Source organism: Oncorhynchus keta, chromosome 26 (genome assembly GCF_023373465.1).
Source record: "Oncorhynchus keta strain PuntledgeMale-10-30-2019 chromosome 26, Oket_V2, whole genome shotgun sequence".
In the NCBI taxonomy this organism is placed as follows: domain Eukaryota; kingdom Metazoa; phylum Chordata; class Actinopteri; order Salmoniformes; family Salmonidae; genus Oncorhynchus; species Oncorhynchus keta.
The window spans coordinates 29,343,025-29,360,755 of record NC_068446.1 but is presented as its reverse complement, the minus strand read 5'-3'; the positions used below and the strand labels follow the sequence as shown (position 1 = coordinate 29,360,755).

General features: G+C 46.4%; 1 protein-coding gene across 4 annotated transcripts in view; it reads left to right on the top strand.

Moving 5' to 3' along the window:
- cpamd8 (C3 and PZP like alpha-2-macroglobulin domain containing 8) overlaps positions 1-17,731 on the top strand; it is a 58,693-nt gene that overhangs the window by 20,384 nt on the left and 20,578 nt on the right. For all 4 annotated transcript variants that reach the window (XR_004820624.2, XR_004820623.2, XM_035737590.2 and 1 more), the window contains exons 16-27: positions 1,214-1,363; positions 1,465-1,626; positions 1,718-1,860; positions 2,104-2,166; positions 2,966-3,197; positions 3,818-3,971; positions 4,742-4,881; positions 5,012-5,063; positions 5,219-5,517; positions 6,989-7,214; positions 7,570-7,746; positions 7,962-8,043. Coding sequence is in view for 2 of the 4 variants with exons in the window: in XM_035737590.2 (XP_035593483.1) it covers positions 1,214-1,363; positions 1,465-1,626; positions 1,718-1,860; positions 2,104-2,166; positions 2,966-3,197; positions 3,818-3,971; positions 4,742-4,881; positions 5,012-5,063; positions 5,219-5,517; positions 6,989-7,214; positions 7,570-7,746; positions 7,962-8,043 (1,880 nt within the window). In the remaining 2 variants the exon portion in view is untranslated. The remainder of the gene's footprint in view (positions 1-1,213; positions 1,364-1,464; positions 1,627-1,717; positions 1,861-2,103; positions 2,167-2,965; positions 3,198-3,817; positions 3,972-4,741; positions 4,882-5,011; positions 5,064-5,218; positions 5,518-6,988; positions 7,215-7,569; positions 7,747-7,961; positions 8,044-17,731) is intronic.

Sequence of the window (17,731 nt, the reverse complement as noted above, 5' to 3'; positions counted from 1 at the left end):
TCCTCCCTGTACACACAGTCCTGCCTGTACATAGTCCTCCCTGTACACACAGTCCTCCCTGTACACACAGTCCTCCCTGTTACACACAGTCCTGCCTGTACACACAGTCCTCCCTGTACACACAGTCCTCCCTGTACACACAGTCCTCCCTGTACACACAGTCCTGCCTGTACACACAGTCCTCCCTGTACACCCAGTCCTCCCTGTACACCCAGTCCTCCCATTCTCTGTGAGAATGATAGGTAGGTCTATCATGGTTGCCAGTCTGCCTAACCCCAACTCCTGCCAGGCAACAAAGGACTTGGCTAAACAGAAACACACAGGCAACCAGACCACGTTCAGAGATGACAGAGACGTTGCCCACTATTCTTGTGCGGTTTCCAGTTGACTTGAGTACCATAGTTGACTGAAGTCCCATTCTATACTACAGTGGGATCCCCAGTGCCAGTGAGTCCCTGTTAACAACCAGCTGTGTTGGCCCATGAGCTCCCTAGTTGCTGGCTGCATTAGGTGGGGTGTGTTATGTCCTTCCCTGGAGTTTTTACTGCAACCTGGTATGCAATCAGTGAGGTAGGGGGAGGTGTGTGTGTGGCTACCTGCATGGACATGATGAGACAGAGACTGTGTGTGTGTGTAACAGTATAACTTTAGTCTGTCACCTCGCCGGGCTCGAACCAGGGACTCTCTGCACACATCAACAACAGTCACCCTCGAAGCATCGTTACCCATCGCTCCACAAAAGCCGCGACCCTTGCAGAGCAAGGGGAACCACTACTTCATGGTCTCAAAGCGAGTGATGTCACCGATTGAAATGCTATTAGCCCGCACCACCGCTAACTAGCATTTTGCATCCGTTACACGTGCGTGCGTGCGTGCGTGTGTGTGTGTGGCGATGAGTGGGGTCATGACAGGCAGGATGATGAAGGGTTGGATTTGGAGACCAGTGGAAGAACATGACCAGGGCTAATTTGGGCTAGTGTGTGAAAACCGGTTTGGGGTGTAACAGTTTAGGGCTGTCATTCTCTGTCTTCAAGCCCTGTTAACTGTTGACTCCTGACCATAAAGACATTACGGCTTCAGCTATGGTTCTCACAGTTCAGTTGAAAGTCTCTGTGGATGATGTCTCCAATCAAACAAGGCATTTCATTGTACTTGTGCATGTGACATTAGAATGTGATCTGTATATTTTTTTTGTATCCCCTATTTTCTGTAGGTGTCTGTCTCTCTGTCCACCAATGAGTCGATGCCAGGTGACCATATCAGTCTGCGTGTCAGTGGTGAGAAGGGCTCCTGCGTTTGTGTCGCCACCGTGGACAAGAGCCTCTATTTCCTCAAGCCAGACTTCCAGCTCAGTCCAGACAAGGTCTGTCTCCCTCCATCTTACCTTATATCTAATCTATAGTACAACTAATCTATATTCAGACAGGAAATGAATTGAAGCCATCCATGTCCACTGTTCTGTAGGTGTTTAAAGAACTGGCGGACTTTGACGTGTCCGATGCCTTCGGAGTCCCCAAAGACGACGGGCACTTCTGGTGGCCGGGGCTGTCGTCTAGCCGACGGAGGCGTTCTTCAGTGTTCCCATGGCACTGGGACATCACTAAAGATGCCCGCTTCGCCTTCACGGTAAGGGCAATACTCCGTCACCAATCAATCACCTGACGTGGCATAAGATCTTCAGTGTAGATCGCTTTTACAATGTGTGTCTGTGTAACAGGAGACTGGCCTGGTGGTGATGACTGACATGGTGAGCCTGAACCACAGACAGAGTGGAGGGATGTACACAGACGAGGCCGTTCCCGCCTTCCAGCCTCACACATCCACGCTGGTGGCAGCCATGAACTCTCGCACCATGCCCAGGTAGCTACAGGCACAGAGCCAGGTTTCTGCCCCCTGGAGCTAACCACTGTGCCCCACTAGTATCTGAAGTAGAAACTGGGCCTATATCTTTAAACCTCCAGATAAACATTATACACATGGTGTGCCTTAACACATGTCAGCAAGGGTTTAGAGACAATCCATTTTCCAATTCCGGGTTATTGCATCCAGGTCCATAATGAAAGGCCTTTATTGAGGTCAGGTTGTGTTGTGTTTTGGTTGCAGAGCAGAGAAGCGCAGACGTACATTCTTCCCGGAGACGTGGGTGTGGCACTGCGTCAATGTCAGGTACTAGAATAGCTACATCATCTCTGTGTGTGTGTGTGTGCGCGCGTGTGTGTGTTTGAGTGAGTGGGTGGGTGGGGAAGGTCTCAGCTGCATCAGATTGTGGGGATTTGGTGGCGTTCCAGATCTGTAAAACTTGGAAGATGGAGGAGTGGGTGGGGAAGGAGGGGTAAGGGAGTACATATTTGAGAGGGGATATTTCACCACTCGTTGACTGTCCAGTATTTTCTCCCAGTGGGTGTGAATGTGGCTCATTTAAGCAGGGTTGGAACACGCACCGGCTTTCTCAACAGCTCCTTCCATTCATTTCCAGCCAATATAAATTAACTGGCCATATGTTTCCATATGCTTGATTCCTTTGGGCAGAGTTGCGTTCTGCCTAATTTCCTATTCAATCCAACGCTTTGATTTCCCTTATTGAGTGTATCAAAGTCGTTTTTGGGTGACTTTCATCAAAAAGAAGGGCATTAGTAATTTCCGAGAACGTTTATTATGCTCTGTGAAAGTTGGCCAAAACCAACGTCAGTATGAGTAACAATGATCTCACCCATCTATACCGAACACCTAACTGCCTGTTTTTAAACCTATGTATTGCTATGGGCAGAATATTACTTAGTTACAGCTGTTGTCCTAATAAGACACATACGGTATTAGATCAATCCCATTAGTGTCATAATGTTCTTGTTCCAAACATTGGTCAGAAGCACTGTTTGCTATGGGGTCATGCTTAGAGAAAATTGCTTTGTTGGAAACTTGCATTATCGTCTGTGTTTCAGTTTTTCCCCCAAATCTGTTTTAACAGTGATGTCACTGGGGAAGCTGAGTTGCGATTGGACGTTCCAGACTCCATTACCACCTGGGTGACGGAGGCCATTGGCTTGTCAGAGGAGAAGGGGTTGGGCCTTTCCAAGAGGGTGGAGCTTCGTACCTTCAAGCCCTTCTTCGTAGACTTCACCCTCCCCTACAGTGTGATACAGGGGGAGCAGACCAAAGTACCGCTGACCGTTTACAACTACTTGTCTAGCTGCGCAGAGGTGAGGGGCTGAGGAAAGGGGCGGATCTAAACCATGACCATCAAATAGAAATATTTGCGCTTGGAGCAGAGCAATCCAGTCCTAATATGACCATAAGTGTGTCCATCCTCCATCATGGTGTTGGCAGATGAGTCTGTTAAAGGGCTGTGCGTGCTGCTCTGTAATGTCATGTTAGGTGATTATGTGGGCCAATGGAGCCCTCGCTTTGATGTCCGCCTGAACATGTGATTCTTATATTTTCTGGAAAGTTATTTACGACTTGTGGCATGTGGATAAAGAACAGTGAAACGATCTGACAGCATTACCGGGTCCTCTGCGAAATTTGGACAATGACTGGAACTTAATCCTTCAGGGAGCCTGAGAGCAATGAGTCAGTCTGCATGGAAAATGTGCAATGTGATTAGAAAATTCCCCAAAATCCTTTAAGAGCTTTGAGGAGGTCACACTGCATGAAAGAACGGAGCGTAGAGCAGATATGATGCAATCATGTCCTGTCAGAAAAACTCCACCTCTGTTGTGTTAACGCAGGACCTTCATGTCTCTCTCTCTCTCTCTCTCTCTCTCTCTCTCTCTCTCTCTCTCTCTCTCTCTCTCTCTCTCTCTCTCTCGGACTTCCTCAGGTCCATGTCAAAGTGACCGTTCCCAAAGGCATCAAGTTTGTGGGCCACCCCGGGAAGCATCACCTCACCAGGAAGAAGTGTGTGGCTCCTGGAGAAGCCACACCCACATCCATAGTGTTGTCCTTCACTGAGCTGGGTGCTGCCAACATTACAGGTTATTCCAGCTAGTCAATTACTGGGGAACCCCCTGGGAAGAGTTCCAAGTTCTCTCATAGTTATTAAAGTTCCTGAAATCCTCAAAGTTTGCTGATGTTTTAGGCGTCTTGCTAATAGCTCTTGAAGTTTTGGATTTGATTTCTAGGATATTGCAGGTTGGTATGGTACACTGCCCTGTTCCATGGTGTAGGAGTAACACCTGCCTTTTGCCTCTCCTATCCAGCCGTCCCAAAGTCCATGAGGCCTTTAAAGTCTGTACTGTATGTCTAAGACGTTCCATGCTGCTGAAAGACCTGATGCGTATGTGATCTGGTCATCCAGCGATACAAACAGTCCCCTCAAAAGTACATCTGGGAACAAAGCAGGCCACCAGCAGGGGAGCAGCCAGGGCCTTGCACTGACACTCAGTGGCATGTTGATGAGTTTTCAGGTCACTGGCAATAAATGGGCCCCCCGCGGCTCTGGCCCCTAGTCGTTCCCTCTCACTAGACACACACAAAGAGAACACATTGGCTCACAGCCACGACTCCAATGTGCTTCTCTGCAAAGGGAACTACATGTTCTTTGACAAACATGTTTTGTGTTGTTGTGCAACGTGGGATTGTGTTGTTGATAGATGTAAGGTGTGTTTGGTGGTTTTATATGTACTTTAAAAATAATTTTCTTGAAATAGCATTCTAAGTCCTGCTTAGTGAGAAATTACAAGCAAAAAAACAACAATGCTGATATTTGGTGAGGTGAAGTGTATTTCTGTTTTTCCTGCCATAGCACGGGCCATTGCATATAGTGAACCGGGCTGCTGCTCAGATGGACTCCAGTCAACGAAAACAAGCAAAAACACAGATGACCTAGAGGATCGGAGGAGCCCCATTGGCCTTGACTATGTCCGGAGGAGTGTCCTGGTGGAGGTATGAGAAATGGGAGAGAGACTGCCTGGGAAGAGAGCTGAGATGGGGAGCAGATGCTCGCTGTACCTTGTGCTGTCATTAGTAGAGTGATGTCAGCTCTAACATTTTTCTCTCTTTCTCCCTCCTACAGCCAGAGGGCCTGCCCAGACATTACACGTACAGTGTCTTCTTCTGCCCCAACGGTCAGTATAGACTTATATGTTGTACTATAGTACAACACAGGTCTCAGAGCAAATACATTTTGACTGTTACCCAACACCAATCTGCCTCTATACAGTCTGATTTATTTTCCTCACTGGGCCACAATTGAATGTAAATCTGGCATTTCCATTTTCAGAGCGGATCCACATCTCTACACCCAACAAGTATGAGTACCAGTACGTGAAGAAGCCGGCCAAGATGACCCACTTTGAGGTGGCAGTGAAGACCCACAACGACGCCCACTTTGCCCTTTCACCCAGCCCCCACGACAGTGCTGAGATGCTGGAGATTGTGCTGGGGGGCAGACAGAACACTGTCTCCTGGATCTCCCTGGGCAAGATGGGCGAGCCAGTGGTCAGCGCCCCCACTCCGGGCATCCTCTCCTGGGATGAGTTCCGCAGCTTCTGGGTCAGCTGGAATGGTGGTGGGGTCCAGGTGAGTGTAGGGTGATGGTCAAACCTAGTTCTCGTTTTGATATTGGAGCATCTATCCTACATAATGAGTTTTGGGATTTGTGTCCTCTTATGAATCCTATACAGATCCACCGTGTCATCTTCAACATAGAGCCCCAGTCAGTCAGTTTGTCAGTCAGTCAGTCAGTCAGTCAGTCAGGGCATGAGGTAGAGTATAGTAATGAGTTGGGGTAGTGACAGAGTTAAACAGGGAGCATTAGACTGGGCAGGCACAGGGGCTGTGTAGTCAAGAGGACTGGCGCCACTTTTAATGACATGCCTGTGAGGTCACGCTTAACTGGCTGATGTCAGCGAGGACACTCAGTGATCCGTGGCGTCCGCATGGCGCTGCCTGGCACACAGGCCTGAACCCTGCATTAGCCTCGCACCATTCACCACAGGGAGCAATTAAAAGCCTTCTCTAGAACCCTGTATGGCCCAATAAGATTCATGTATTTTTCTAGTGACCGATTGCATTTTGGTTTGATGAGCCATGTTCATCTCTGCATGGTCTTTGGTTTAATGTGATTAAAAAATGCTTAGCAATACCCAGGGGGCAATCTGTTAATTTGCATGTGGAGTGGATGTTGGAAATATGTGATGAAGACTGCTCTTGCCAACTCTTGGTAATGGACTTTATGTGTGCCTCGGATTTGTACATGCAAAATCAACCCAAACCGCTTTTTAAGTAGAATCTTATTGGGTTCTAGTATTTTACTATTGACAGGGACTAGTCACAGGGACTTCCTCTGTACAGCTGAGCGAACACCTTTTTAACCATTTTCTCATTAGTTCAGTCTTCTGATCAGTAAGAAATTCAGGACCACATTTATATTGTATCAGGCTTCTATTGGAACCTTGCAAAACCTAAGGCACATTTTGTATTTTTTTGTAATATTGTATTTTACTTATTATTTTTTTATTCAATAAACAAAAAACATACATAGAAAAAAACAATCGACAACTTAAAATATGCATGGAAGAATCAAATACTTTATTATTGAAATATTGGAACAAAATCTGGCTACAGACAGAAACAACACAACACAATGTGAAGCCATATGAGGCAGATTCTTACAAGCACAGGAAACAACATTGGTTGTGGATACGGTGGGAATGTGAGTCTGAGCAAGTGGGATGTCATTCATGTTTGTTGAAATGTATGTATGTATGTATGTATGTATGTATGTATGTATGTATGTATGTATGTATGTATGTAAAATGTTAAGCACTGCACATTGTTTTAACTACTATAAATGAGAATAACAAAGTGCTGGGTCTATTTCTCTAACCAGCACTTGAGCCACAGATCTCAAATCACATACTCTACTCCCGATCCTAATCGTAACCGTTAGGTCAATGAAGGACATCTGACCCTGTATCAGTGGTTAGGGACAACTTCACCCATTTACTCTAGTCAAAAACCTCTAATCTCTCGTATCAATCATTGATAGGTCGGACATGGCTTGCAGCCGTCCAATGAGTCGGTGATCCTGCAGTGGTCCAGCCCCCTCCCTGGGCAGGTGCGTCACATTGGTTTCTCCACGGGCTGGGGCTCGGTCGGTGAGTTTAAGATCTGGAGGAAGGAGGACTCTGATGAGAACCACAACGAGGCCTTCACACTGGGCGTTCCTCACAACGTGGTGCCTGGCTCTGAGACTGCCACTGCATCCATGATAGGTGAGGAGGGACACCATTTATTTCTCATCCATTTCTCTTCCACTTCCTTTTCATAGCTCAATCATTTTTATTATCTGAATGTCTGCTGCTACTCTTCACCCATGCACTCTGAAAACATCCTGTTCACTTTGACATACAGTACCTCGTCCTTGTGGTTAATCATAGTAAGCATCGCCAATTTCTCTCTAAATTACATTTGATGATATGGTCATAGTCTATTGCAATCCTGTTGATCCTGCAGCTAATTTATTTTAAGACCAATTCTGTTTTTAAAAAGAGATTGTAACTCAATAAAACTACCTTTATGCGAGGCAGTGTTGCTGATCTGTTTCTGCGCTGTGCTTTGTGATTTCAGGGGACGTGATGGGCCCCACCCTCAACAACCTGGACAAGCTGCTACGGCTGCCCTTCGGCTGTGGGGAGCAGAACATGATCCACTTTGCCCCCAATGTCTTTGTCCTCAAGTACCTGCAGAAGACAAGTCAGCTCAGCCCTGAGGTGGAGGCCGAGGCCACAGACTACCTGCTGCAAGGTAAACCACCAATGGTTCAAGGGCTTTGAGACCTGTCTTGAGATTTTCCTGCGAGTTATGAATCACATCTCAAGTGGCCCCTATTGAAGATCACTATACAAAATCAATCCATTACTATTCACTTAGATCTAAATCCACAGTGTACACGTTCTCTGATATTCACCTGGTCTAGATAGCTTCCACCCACTGATCCCCTCTCCCCTATACCTTCCCAGGGTACCAGAGACAACTGACCTATAAGCGCCAGGATGGATCTTATAGTGCCTTTGGAGAGAGGGACTTCTCTGGGAGCATGTGGTAAGTCCTCTACTCTTCCCTTGAATTACATCCCTCAGTAAGTCATCTGCTGTTCCTTTAAGTTTACATCCCACGTCAGTTAACTCTGTATGGTGCATTGATTAAAACTGCATATCGCAAGGCCTCCCGGGTGGCGCAGTGGTTAAGGGCGCTGTACTGCAGCGCCAGCTGTGCCATCAGAGACTCTGGGTTCGTGCCCAGGCTCTGTCGTAACCGGCCGCGACCGAGAGGTCCGTGGGGCGACGCACAATTGGCCTAGCGTCGTCCGGGTTAAGGAGGGCTTGTCTCATTGTGCACCAGTGACTCCTGTGGCGGGCCAGGCGCAGTGCTCGCTAACCAAGGTTGCCAGGTGCACGGTGTTTCCTCTGACACATTGGTGTGGCTGGCTTCTGGGTTGGATGCGCGCTGTGTTAAGGAGCAGTGCGGCTTGGTTGGGTTGTGTATCGGAGGACGCTTTACATTTAAGTCATTTAGCAGACGCTCTTATCCAGAGCGACTTACAAATTGGTGCATTCACCTTATGACATCCAGTGAACAGCCACTTTACAATAGTGCATCAAAATCTTTTAAGGGGTGGGGGTGAGAAGGATTACTTTATCCTATCCTAGGTATTCCTTAAAGAGGTGGGGTTTCAGGTGTCTCCGGAAGGTGGTGATTGACTCCGCTGTCCTGGCGTCGTGAGGGAGTTTGTTCCACCATTGGGGGGCCAGAGCAGCGAACAGTTTTGACTGGGCTGAAAGGGAACTGTGCTTCCTCAGTGGTAGGGAGGCGAGCAGGCCAGAGGTGGATGAACGCAGTGCCCTTGTTTGGGTGTAGGGCCTGATCAGAGCCTGGAGGTACTGAGGTGCCGTTCCCCTCACAGCTCCGTAGGCAAGCACCATGGTCTTGTAGCGGATGCGAGCTTCAACTGGAAGCCAGTGGAGAGAGCGGAGGAGCGGGGTGACGTGAGAGAACTTGGGAAGGTTGAACACCAGACGGGCTGCGGCGTTCTGGATGAGTTGTAGGGGTTTAATGGCACAGGCAGGGAGCCCAGCCAACAGCGAGTTGCAGTAATCCAGACGGGAGATGACAAGTGCCTGGATTAGGACCTGCGCCGCTTCCTGTGTGAGGCAGGGTCGTACTCTGCGGATGTTGTAGAGCATGAACCTACAGGAACGGGCCACCGCCTTGATGTTAGTTGAGAACGACAGGGTGTTGTCCAGGATCACGCCAAGGTTCTTAGCGCTCTGGGAGGAGGACACAATGGAGTTGTCAACCGTGATGGCAAGATCATGGAACGGGCAGTCCTTCCCCGGGAGGAAGAGCAGCTCCGTCTTGCCGAGGTTCAGCTTGAGGTGGTGATCCGTCATCCACACTGATATGTCTGCCAGACATGGAGAGATGCGATTCGCCGCCTGGTCATCAGAAGGGGGAAAGGAGAAGATTAATTGTGTGTCATCTGCATAGCAATGATAGGAGAGACCATGTGAGGTTATGACAGAGCCAAGTGACTTGGTGTATAGCGAGAATAGGAGAGGGCCTAGAACAGAGCCCTGGGGGACACCAGTGGTGAGAGCGCGTGGTGAGGAGACAGATTCTCGCCACGCCACCTGGTAGGAGCGACCTGTCAGGTAGGACGCAATCCAAGCGTGGGCCGCGCCGGAGATGCCCAACTCGGAGAGGGTGGAGAGGAGGATCTGATGGTTCACAGTATCGAAGGCAGCCGATAGGTCTAGAAGGATGAGAGCAGAGGAGAGAGAGTTAGCTTTAGCGGTGCGGAGCGCCTCCGTGATACAGAGAAGAGCAGTCTCAGTTGAATGACTAGTCTTGAAACCTGACTGATTTGGATCAAGAAGGTCATTCTGAGAGAGATAGCGGGAGAGCTGGCCAAGGACGGCACGTTCAAGAGTTTTGGAGAGAAAAGAAAGAAGGGATACTGGTCTGTAGTTGTTGACATCGGAGGAATCGAGTGTAGGTTTTTTCAGAAGGGGTGCAACTCTCGCTCTCTTGAAGACGGAAGGGACGTAGCCAGCGGTCAGGGATGAGTTGATGAGCGAGGTGAGGTAAGGGAGAAGGTCTCCGGAAATGGTCTGGAGAAGAGAGGAGGGGATAGGGTCAAGCGGGCAGGTTGTTGGGCGGCCGGCCGTCACAAGACGCGAGATTTCATCTGGAGAGAGAGGGGAGAAAGAGGTCAGAGCACAGGGTAGGGCAGTGTGAGCAGAACCAGCGGTGTCGTTTGACTTAGCAAACGAGGATCGGATGTCGTCGACCTTCTTTTCAAAACGGTTGACGAAGTCATCTGCAGAGAGGGAGGAGGGGGGAGGAGGATTCAGGAGGGAGGAGAAGGTGGCAAAGAGCTTCCTAGGGTTAGAGGCAGATGCTTGGAATTTAGAGTGGTAGAAAGTGGCTTTAGCAGCAGAGACAGAGGAGGAAAATGTAGAGAGGAGGGAGTGAAAGGATGCCAGGTCCGCAGGGAGGCGAAGTTTTCCTCCATTTCCGCTCGGCTGCCCGGAGCCCTGTTCTGTGAGCTCGCAATGAGTCGTCGAGCCACGGAGCGGGAGGGGAGGACCGAGCCGGCCTGGAGGATAGGGGACATAGAGAGTCAAAGGATGCAGAAAGGGAGGAGAGGAGGGTTGAGGAGGCAGAATCAGGAAATAGGTTGGAGAAGGTTTGAGCAGAGGGAAGAGATAATAGGATGGAAGAGGAGAGAGTAGCGGGGGAGAGAGAACGAAGGTTGGGACGGCGCGATACCATCCGAGTAGGGGCAGTGTGGGAAGTGTTGGATGAGAGCGAGAGGGAAAAGGATACAAGGTAGTGGTCAGAGACTTGGAGGGGAGTTGCAATGAGGTTAGTGGAAGAACAGCATCTAGTAAAGATGAGGTTGAGCGTATTGCCTGCCTTGTGAGTAGGGGGGGAAGGTGAGAGGGTGAGGTCAAAAGAGGAGAGGAGTGGAAAGAAGGAGGCAGAGAGGAATGAGTCAAAGGTAGACGTGGGGAGGTTAAAGTCGCCCAGAACTGTGAGAGGTGAGCCGTCCTCAGGAAAGGAGCTTATCAAGGCATCAAGCTCATTGATGAACTCTACGAGGGGACCTGGAGGGCCCCCCATTACTTTCAACCTTCATCTCTCCCGAGCCGTACGGGAGTTGTAACGATGAGACAAGATAGTAACTACTAAAACAATTGGATACCACGAAATTGGGGAGAAAAAGGGGTCAAATTAAATTACATTTAAAAAACAACAACAAAAAACTGCATATTGCATCTCAATGTACCCTGGCCGGCGTGTTATTGGCAGAAACAATGAAGCTCTTATCAGTAACTTTGAATACATATTCATAACCCTGTGTTTTAATTCGGCCGATTTAGGCTCGCTGAGTGTTTATTTAATGTTTACACATCCCTGGAGGCAGGCAAGAGGCCACAACCATGTCATAATATTTGGAATAGTGAATACGGAGTTTATGAGAGGCTCCAATGTTCCGCTTGCATATTCGGGCCGCTTGCATACCTTCAGTGTGATTTATTAGTTGATGTGGGTATTATGATATTTAATATAGCTCAGACTGTGAAACAGCAGGTTAAATATACCCAGGAGAATCATACACAAACTTGTAATTGGTTCCCCCAGGCAGCAATGGGGCTCCAGTGAGTTATTTGCTGTTAAAGCGGGTTAATGCACTCGGTACAGAATGGCCCCTGGTTGTTTTGGCCCCATGGGCAAGGCACCACCTCTGTCTGTAGACTACATTACACTCCCTCCGTCCTCACACCCACACTACCACTGGAGACAGAGGAGCTTGCTAGGCTCCAGGCCACTTAAAGGGTAATTCCGCCACTTCTCAACCTGATATTCATTATCTCCATCATACCAATATATACATATGTGAAAACAGAGCGTTTCAATGATCTGTGGTTAAAAAGATTAAGGTCCTAAAAAACGCTTCTCTGTGACATCACAGAGTAGGAGTAAAAGTATTTTCTTAAACCTGCAATGCGTTTCTAGCCAGTGGGAAAGTATTTTTTTAAACCTGCAATGCGTTTCTAGCCAGTGGGAAAGTATTGTTTTAAACCTGCAATGCGTTTCTAGCCAGTGGGAAAGTATTTTTTTAAACCTGCAATGTGTTTCTAGCCAGTGGGAAAGTATTTTTTTAAACCTGCAATGCGTTTCTAGCCAGTGGGAAAGTATTGTTTTAAACCTGCAATGCGTTTCTAGCCAGTGGGAAAGTATTTTTTTAAACCTGCAATGCGTTTCTAGCCAGTGGGAAAGTATTTTTTTAAACCTGCAATGCGTTTCTAGCCAGTGGGAAAGTATTTTTTTAAACCTGCAATGCGTTTCTAGTCAGTGGGAAAGTATTGTTTTAAACCTGCAATGCGTTTCTAGCCAGTGGGAAAGTATTTTTTTAAACCTGCAATGCGTTTCTAGCCAGTGGGAAAGTATTTTTTTAAACCTGCAATGCGTTTCTAGCCAGTGGGAAAGTATTTTTAAACCTGCAATGCGTTTCTAGTCAGTGGGAAAGTATTGTTTTAAACCTGCAATGCGTTTCTAGCCAGTGGGAAAGTATTTTCTTAAACCTGCAATGCGTTTCTAGCCAGTGGGAAAGTATTTTTTTAAACCTGCAATGCATTTCTAGCCAGTGGGAAAGTATTGTTTTAAACCTGCAATGCGTTTCTAGCCAGTGGGAAAGTATTTTTAAACCTGCAATGCGTTTCTAGCCAGTGGGAAAGTATTTTTAAACCTGCAATGCGTTTCTAGCCAGTGGGAAAGTATTTTTTAAACCTGCAATGCGTTTCTAGCCAGTGGGAAAGTATTGTTTTAAACCTGCAATGCGTTTCTAGTCAGTGGGAAAGTATTTTTTTAAACCTGCAATGCGTTTCTAGCCAGTGGGAAAGTATTTTTAAACCTGCAATGCGTTTCTAGCCAGTGGGGAAGTATTTTTTTAAACCTGCAATGCGTTTCTAGCCAGTGGGAAAGTATTTTTTTAAACCTGCAATGCGTTTCTAGCCAGTGGGAAAGTATTGTTTTAAACCTGCAATGCGTTTCTAGCCAGTGGGAAAGTATTTTTTTAAACCTGCAATGCGTTTCTAGCCAGTGGGAAAGTATTTTTTTAAACCTGCAATGCGTTTCTAGCCAGTGGGAAAGTATTTTTTTAAACCTGCAATGCGTTTCTAGTCAGTGGGAAAGTATTGTTTTAAACCTGCAATGCGTTTCTAGCCAGTGGGAAAGTATTTTCTTAAACCTGCAATGCGTTTCTAGCCAGTGGGAAAGTATTTTTTTAAACCTGCAATGCATTTCTAGCCAGTGGGAAAGTATTGTTTTAAACCTGCAATGCGTTTCTAGCCAGTGGGAAAGTATTTTTTTAAACCTGCAATGCGTTTCTAGCCAGTGGGAAAGTATTGTTTTAAACCTGCAATGCGTTTCTAGCCAGTGGGAAAGTATTGTTTTAAACCTGCAATGCGTTTCTAGCCAGTGGGAAAGTATTTTTTTAAACCTGCAATGCGTTTCTAGCCAGTGGGAAAGTATTGTTTTAAACCTGCAATGCGTTTCTAGCCAGTGGGAAAGTATTGTTTTAAACCTGCAATGCGTTTCTAGCCAGTGGGAAAGTATTTTCTTAAACCTGCAATGCGTTTCTAGCCAGTGGGAAAGTATTTTTTTAAACCTGCAATGCGTTTCTAGCCAGTGGGAAAGTATTTTCTTAAACCTGCAATGCGTTTCTAGCCAGTGGGAAAGTATTTTTTTAAACCTGCAATGCGTTTCTAGCCAGTGGGAAAGTTTTTTTTTAAACCTGCAATGCGTTTCTAGCCAGTGGGAAAGTATTTTTTTAAACCTGCAATGCGTTTCTAGCCAGTGGGAAAGTATTGTTTTAAACCTGCAATGCGTTTCTAGCCAGTGGGAAAGTTTTTTTTTAAACCTGCAATGCATTTCTATCCAGTGGGAAAGTATTTTCTTGCTCCCCACGTCACTGCGAATCTCATAGTGTTTGAAAAGGACTGTTTGTGAAATATTTAAACTTTTGATGGTAGCAGGTAGCCTAGTGATTAGGAGCATTGGGCCAGTAACCAAAAGCTTTCTGGTTTGAATCCCCCAGTCAACTAGGTGAAAAATCTGTCTGTGCCAGTGCTTAATTTGAGTCGGATCCTGCCAGAACAGCATCCAGCACCTCTCAGTTTTGGACTGTTTAGATCCTATTTGCCAGGATTCGGTACCTCTCGTGGCATGAAACGTAATTTTCGCTGTTTGCAATGTAAAAATTGGAATAAAAGTGAGAGTTAATTTGAGTTGCCTCCTCTGTAATTGTCCTGCCCCCTAAAAAAAACTTTGCCTATTGTGAAAATGTAGATTTTCATCCCGCACCTGATATTTTAAGAATTGATTTGGGTTGGGCCTGCCTGGGTTTATGATTTGCACAACATTGTATCCTAGAGACCAACTCCTGGCAGGTGCTGTGGTGCGAGAGACAAGCGTGTCTGTAGCCTATCGCTCACAGGCTCCTTCTTAAACAAAAATACTTATCTGTCTTCCAAATAGGCCTATTAAGCGAACAGAATTGTTTTTACAAACTAAAACTAAAACGAGAGAGATAGGCTTTTGGCACGAGAGCATTGGCCATCGCCGGGGAGTAAGCTGCTCATCATTGTGTGAGTCAGTGAAACTGGAAGCTTTTTATGACTTTAATTTCCTCATATTGTACGATATGTGTCTCCACACACCTAGGCCTAGGCTATTGATGGATTCAAGACAAGGTCGTTTTTAATGATCTCACATTCTCAGTTTGTCAGTGTCAAAGTAGCCTGACAATTCAACCATTTGTGCGGTATTAAAAAAGATTATGCTAAAGTCTCTAGTCATATAAAATGACAGAATTGCATGAAATGCGTTTATAAAAGGCTACAAAAATAGTCTCTACTGATCTAGTCTAGACCACTACGCAAATGCGATGATATGCATACAATGCTTTATTATAGTGATTTTCCGGGAGCTCAGAGATCCCCAGGTCACCCCCGTCTCTCACAATTTACAAATTAAGCACTACTGCCCTTGAGGAAGGCACTTAACTCGAATTGCTCCTGTATGTTGCTCTGGATAAGAGCATCTGCTAAATGACTAAAATGTAAATGTAATGTCATCGTATATAACTTTTTTTCCCACATATGATACACTGTTATTGTGCTGGAGGTAATGAAAATGAAGTTGAAAAGTGGTGGAATTGCCCTTTAACGGAAATGTGTTGTGCCTTTCGACATGCCCTACAAACTGGAACTGGGGCATGTGTTTGGTATTTTATTAGGATCCTATTAACTGTTGCAAAAGAAGCAGCTACTCTTCCTGGGGTCCACACAAAACATGAAACATAACATAACACAGAACATTAATACACAAGAACAGCTCAAGGAAAGAACTACACCAATTTAAAAAAAGTATAAAAAATAAAGCAATTTAATTACTGCTCCGGTGTAATTAGTGATAACATTTACATAAAAACCCTTCAAACCTCTGTATGCAGGAAGAGGATATTAAGACGAAATGAAGTGTAACGGCCATAATAGTGTAAGCATTGGTTTTGGAGCCACGGGCCACATGGCAGGACCCAGATGTTAAACCTTATGTAAAACCTGTAGCAACATACACTGTTTTAATCCATCAGCTTGGTGTTTATATGTCGGAACAACCCACCTTTTGTTTGGCCTCTAGAGTTAATCATTAACACAGGTCATTTATGGGTAGGTTGACAGTGCTCTTAATGCAGTGTTAATGTATTCCAGCTTGTAAAAATGTATCTGAGCGGACATTGCAGGGCCTAATGAAAAGATTGTACATAATGACACAGGCTCCATCCGCTAATGCCTGGTCTGGGTGATGCCAAGGCTTTTAGCCCTACTCTGCTCTGCTCTGCTCTCTGTGTATGTCCCTGTGGGTTGAATATTGGGACACAGAGCTAAGGATGAGGATGGGCTGGTTTTCATCACTACCCCCTGCCTGCCTCTCATGCAGATTCAGATGCTCTGTGCGCGCGTGTGTGTGCGCGTGCGTGCGTGCGTGTGCGTGTATGTGTGATTCTGTTTGTGTGTGTGTGATTGGGAGTGCTTGTGTCTCTGTGTGTTTAGTGGAGTGGTGTTGGGATATGTCAAGATGTCTTTGCGGGGTTGGGGGTGGGGGTGCTGTGGTGGGCCCTGGACCGGACCTGGCAGCCCCTCTTCCGGCATCGCTCGCATACCAGCCTCCGTCTGGATCCAATGAGAGCCACATGCTGGTGTAATCTGCAGAACCCCTGCCACCACCACCACCGCCCCTTCAACCCCTCAATCCCTGTAGCCTACTTAATATCCTGGCCTGGGGTAAATATGTAGCCTGATGGAAGATCCATACTCTGGGCCTGTTAGTGGTGCCTGGTTAGATACACACGGGACATGTTGAGGCTGGCATGAAGTGGAACTGATAGCAGAGATTGAGAGAACTAAAAGAACTAACTAATACTGTGTTGTGTTAAACAATCGATTTCTACTCCAATGCCAAACAGGCATGGTGAGGAACGAGGGTGAATATAGCAGGAATATGGTGTTTGTATCAAGTCAGATCTTAGATAACTGGATGCTTGATTGATAGATGTTTACATGTTGAAATGGAGAATGGTTGTTATCGCTATATGTTTGGACATGGTAACCCCTTCTCCCCCTCTCACATAGCCCTGGTGTGTGTGTGTGTGTGTGTGTGTGTGTGTGTGTGTGTGTGTGTGTGTGTGTGTGTGTGTGTGTGTGTGTGTGTGTGTGTGTGTGTGTGTGTGTGTGTGTGTGTGTGTGTGTGTGTGTGTGTGTGTGTGTGTGTGTGTGTGTGTGTGTGTGTGTGTGTGTGTGTGTGTGTGTGTGTGTGTGTGTGTGTGTGTGTGTGTGTGTGTGTTTGGACTTATTTAGAATACCTCTGTCTATTTGACCAACTTTTTGCAAGTACTTCCCAAACAATACATCCGTTATTAAACCTGCATCAAAATAACCAGTAGCCAGGGAATTTATCATGTTGTGGCGTTGTTAACATGGGACTTACTTGTCAGGAAGTCTTGGTCGTTCCTTTAGGCAATTATAAAAAACCTTGGTTCCAACTTCTATTGACGTTCCAGGATCCAGCTCCAATGTGCTGTTCTGAATGACCTCTGTGTGCTATTCATAACAACATGTCAACAACTTCCTCAAAGTCCAGTGAGGGAGTGGAAGCCCACAGGGAGGGAGGAAGTGACTTCAGCCAGCCAGAGTGGAGGAAGCAGCCCGGTCTCTGGCGTTTACTCGCCCACTAAATCATCTTTACGCTACCAGCAACTCTCTCTGGGGCCTGGCAGTTAAAGCCGGTGACACAATATTACTTAACATTATAAAAATTCTTGCTGCCTCTCTGGGGAGACATAACTTCCAGGGCACAGCAAGAGAAGATTTAATACCGTGGTTTATGGGAGAGATTTTTTTCTTACTCTCTCTTGGCTTGTTCCTTGAGTTACGGCCCAAATGTATGTTTGAAAAAAAAAACATGGTTTATTTATTTATTTCCCCTTTTTTTTATGGTAAGCAGCTTGTCTCATCATTTGGCTGCTCTGGGGAGGATGCTGTAATGGAATGCCGGTCTGTAATTAAAGAGCATTGGCCAGTGTGCATGTTTCACTAAGGGCAGTTGTTTATGTATGACCGTGTGTTTATTAGCCTGGACGGGTCCCTCACCATTGGCCTCT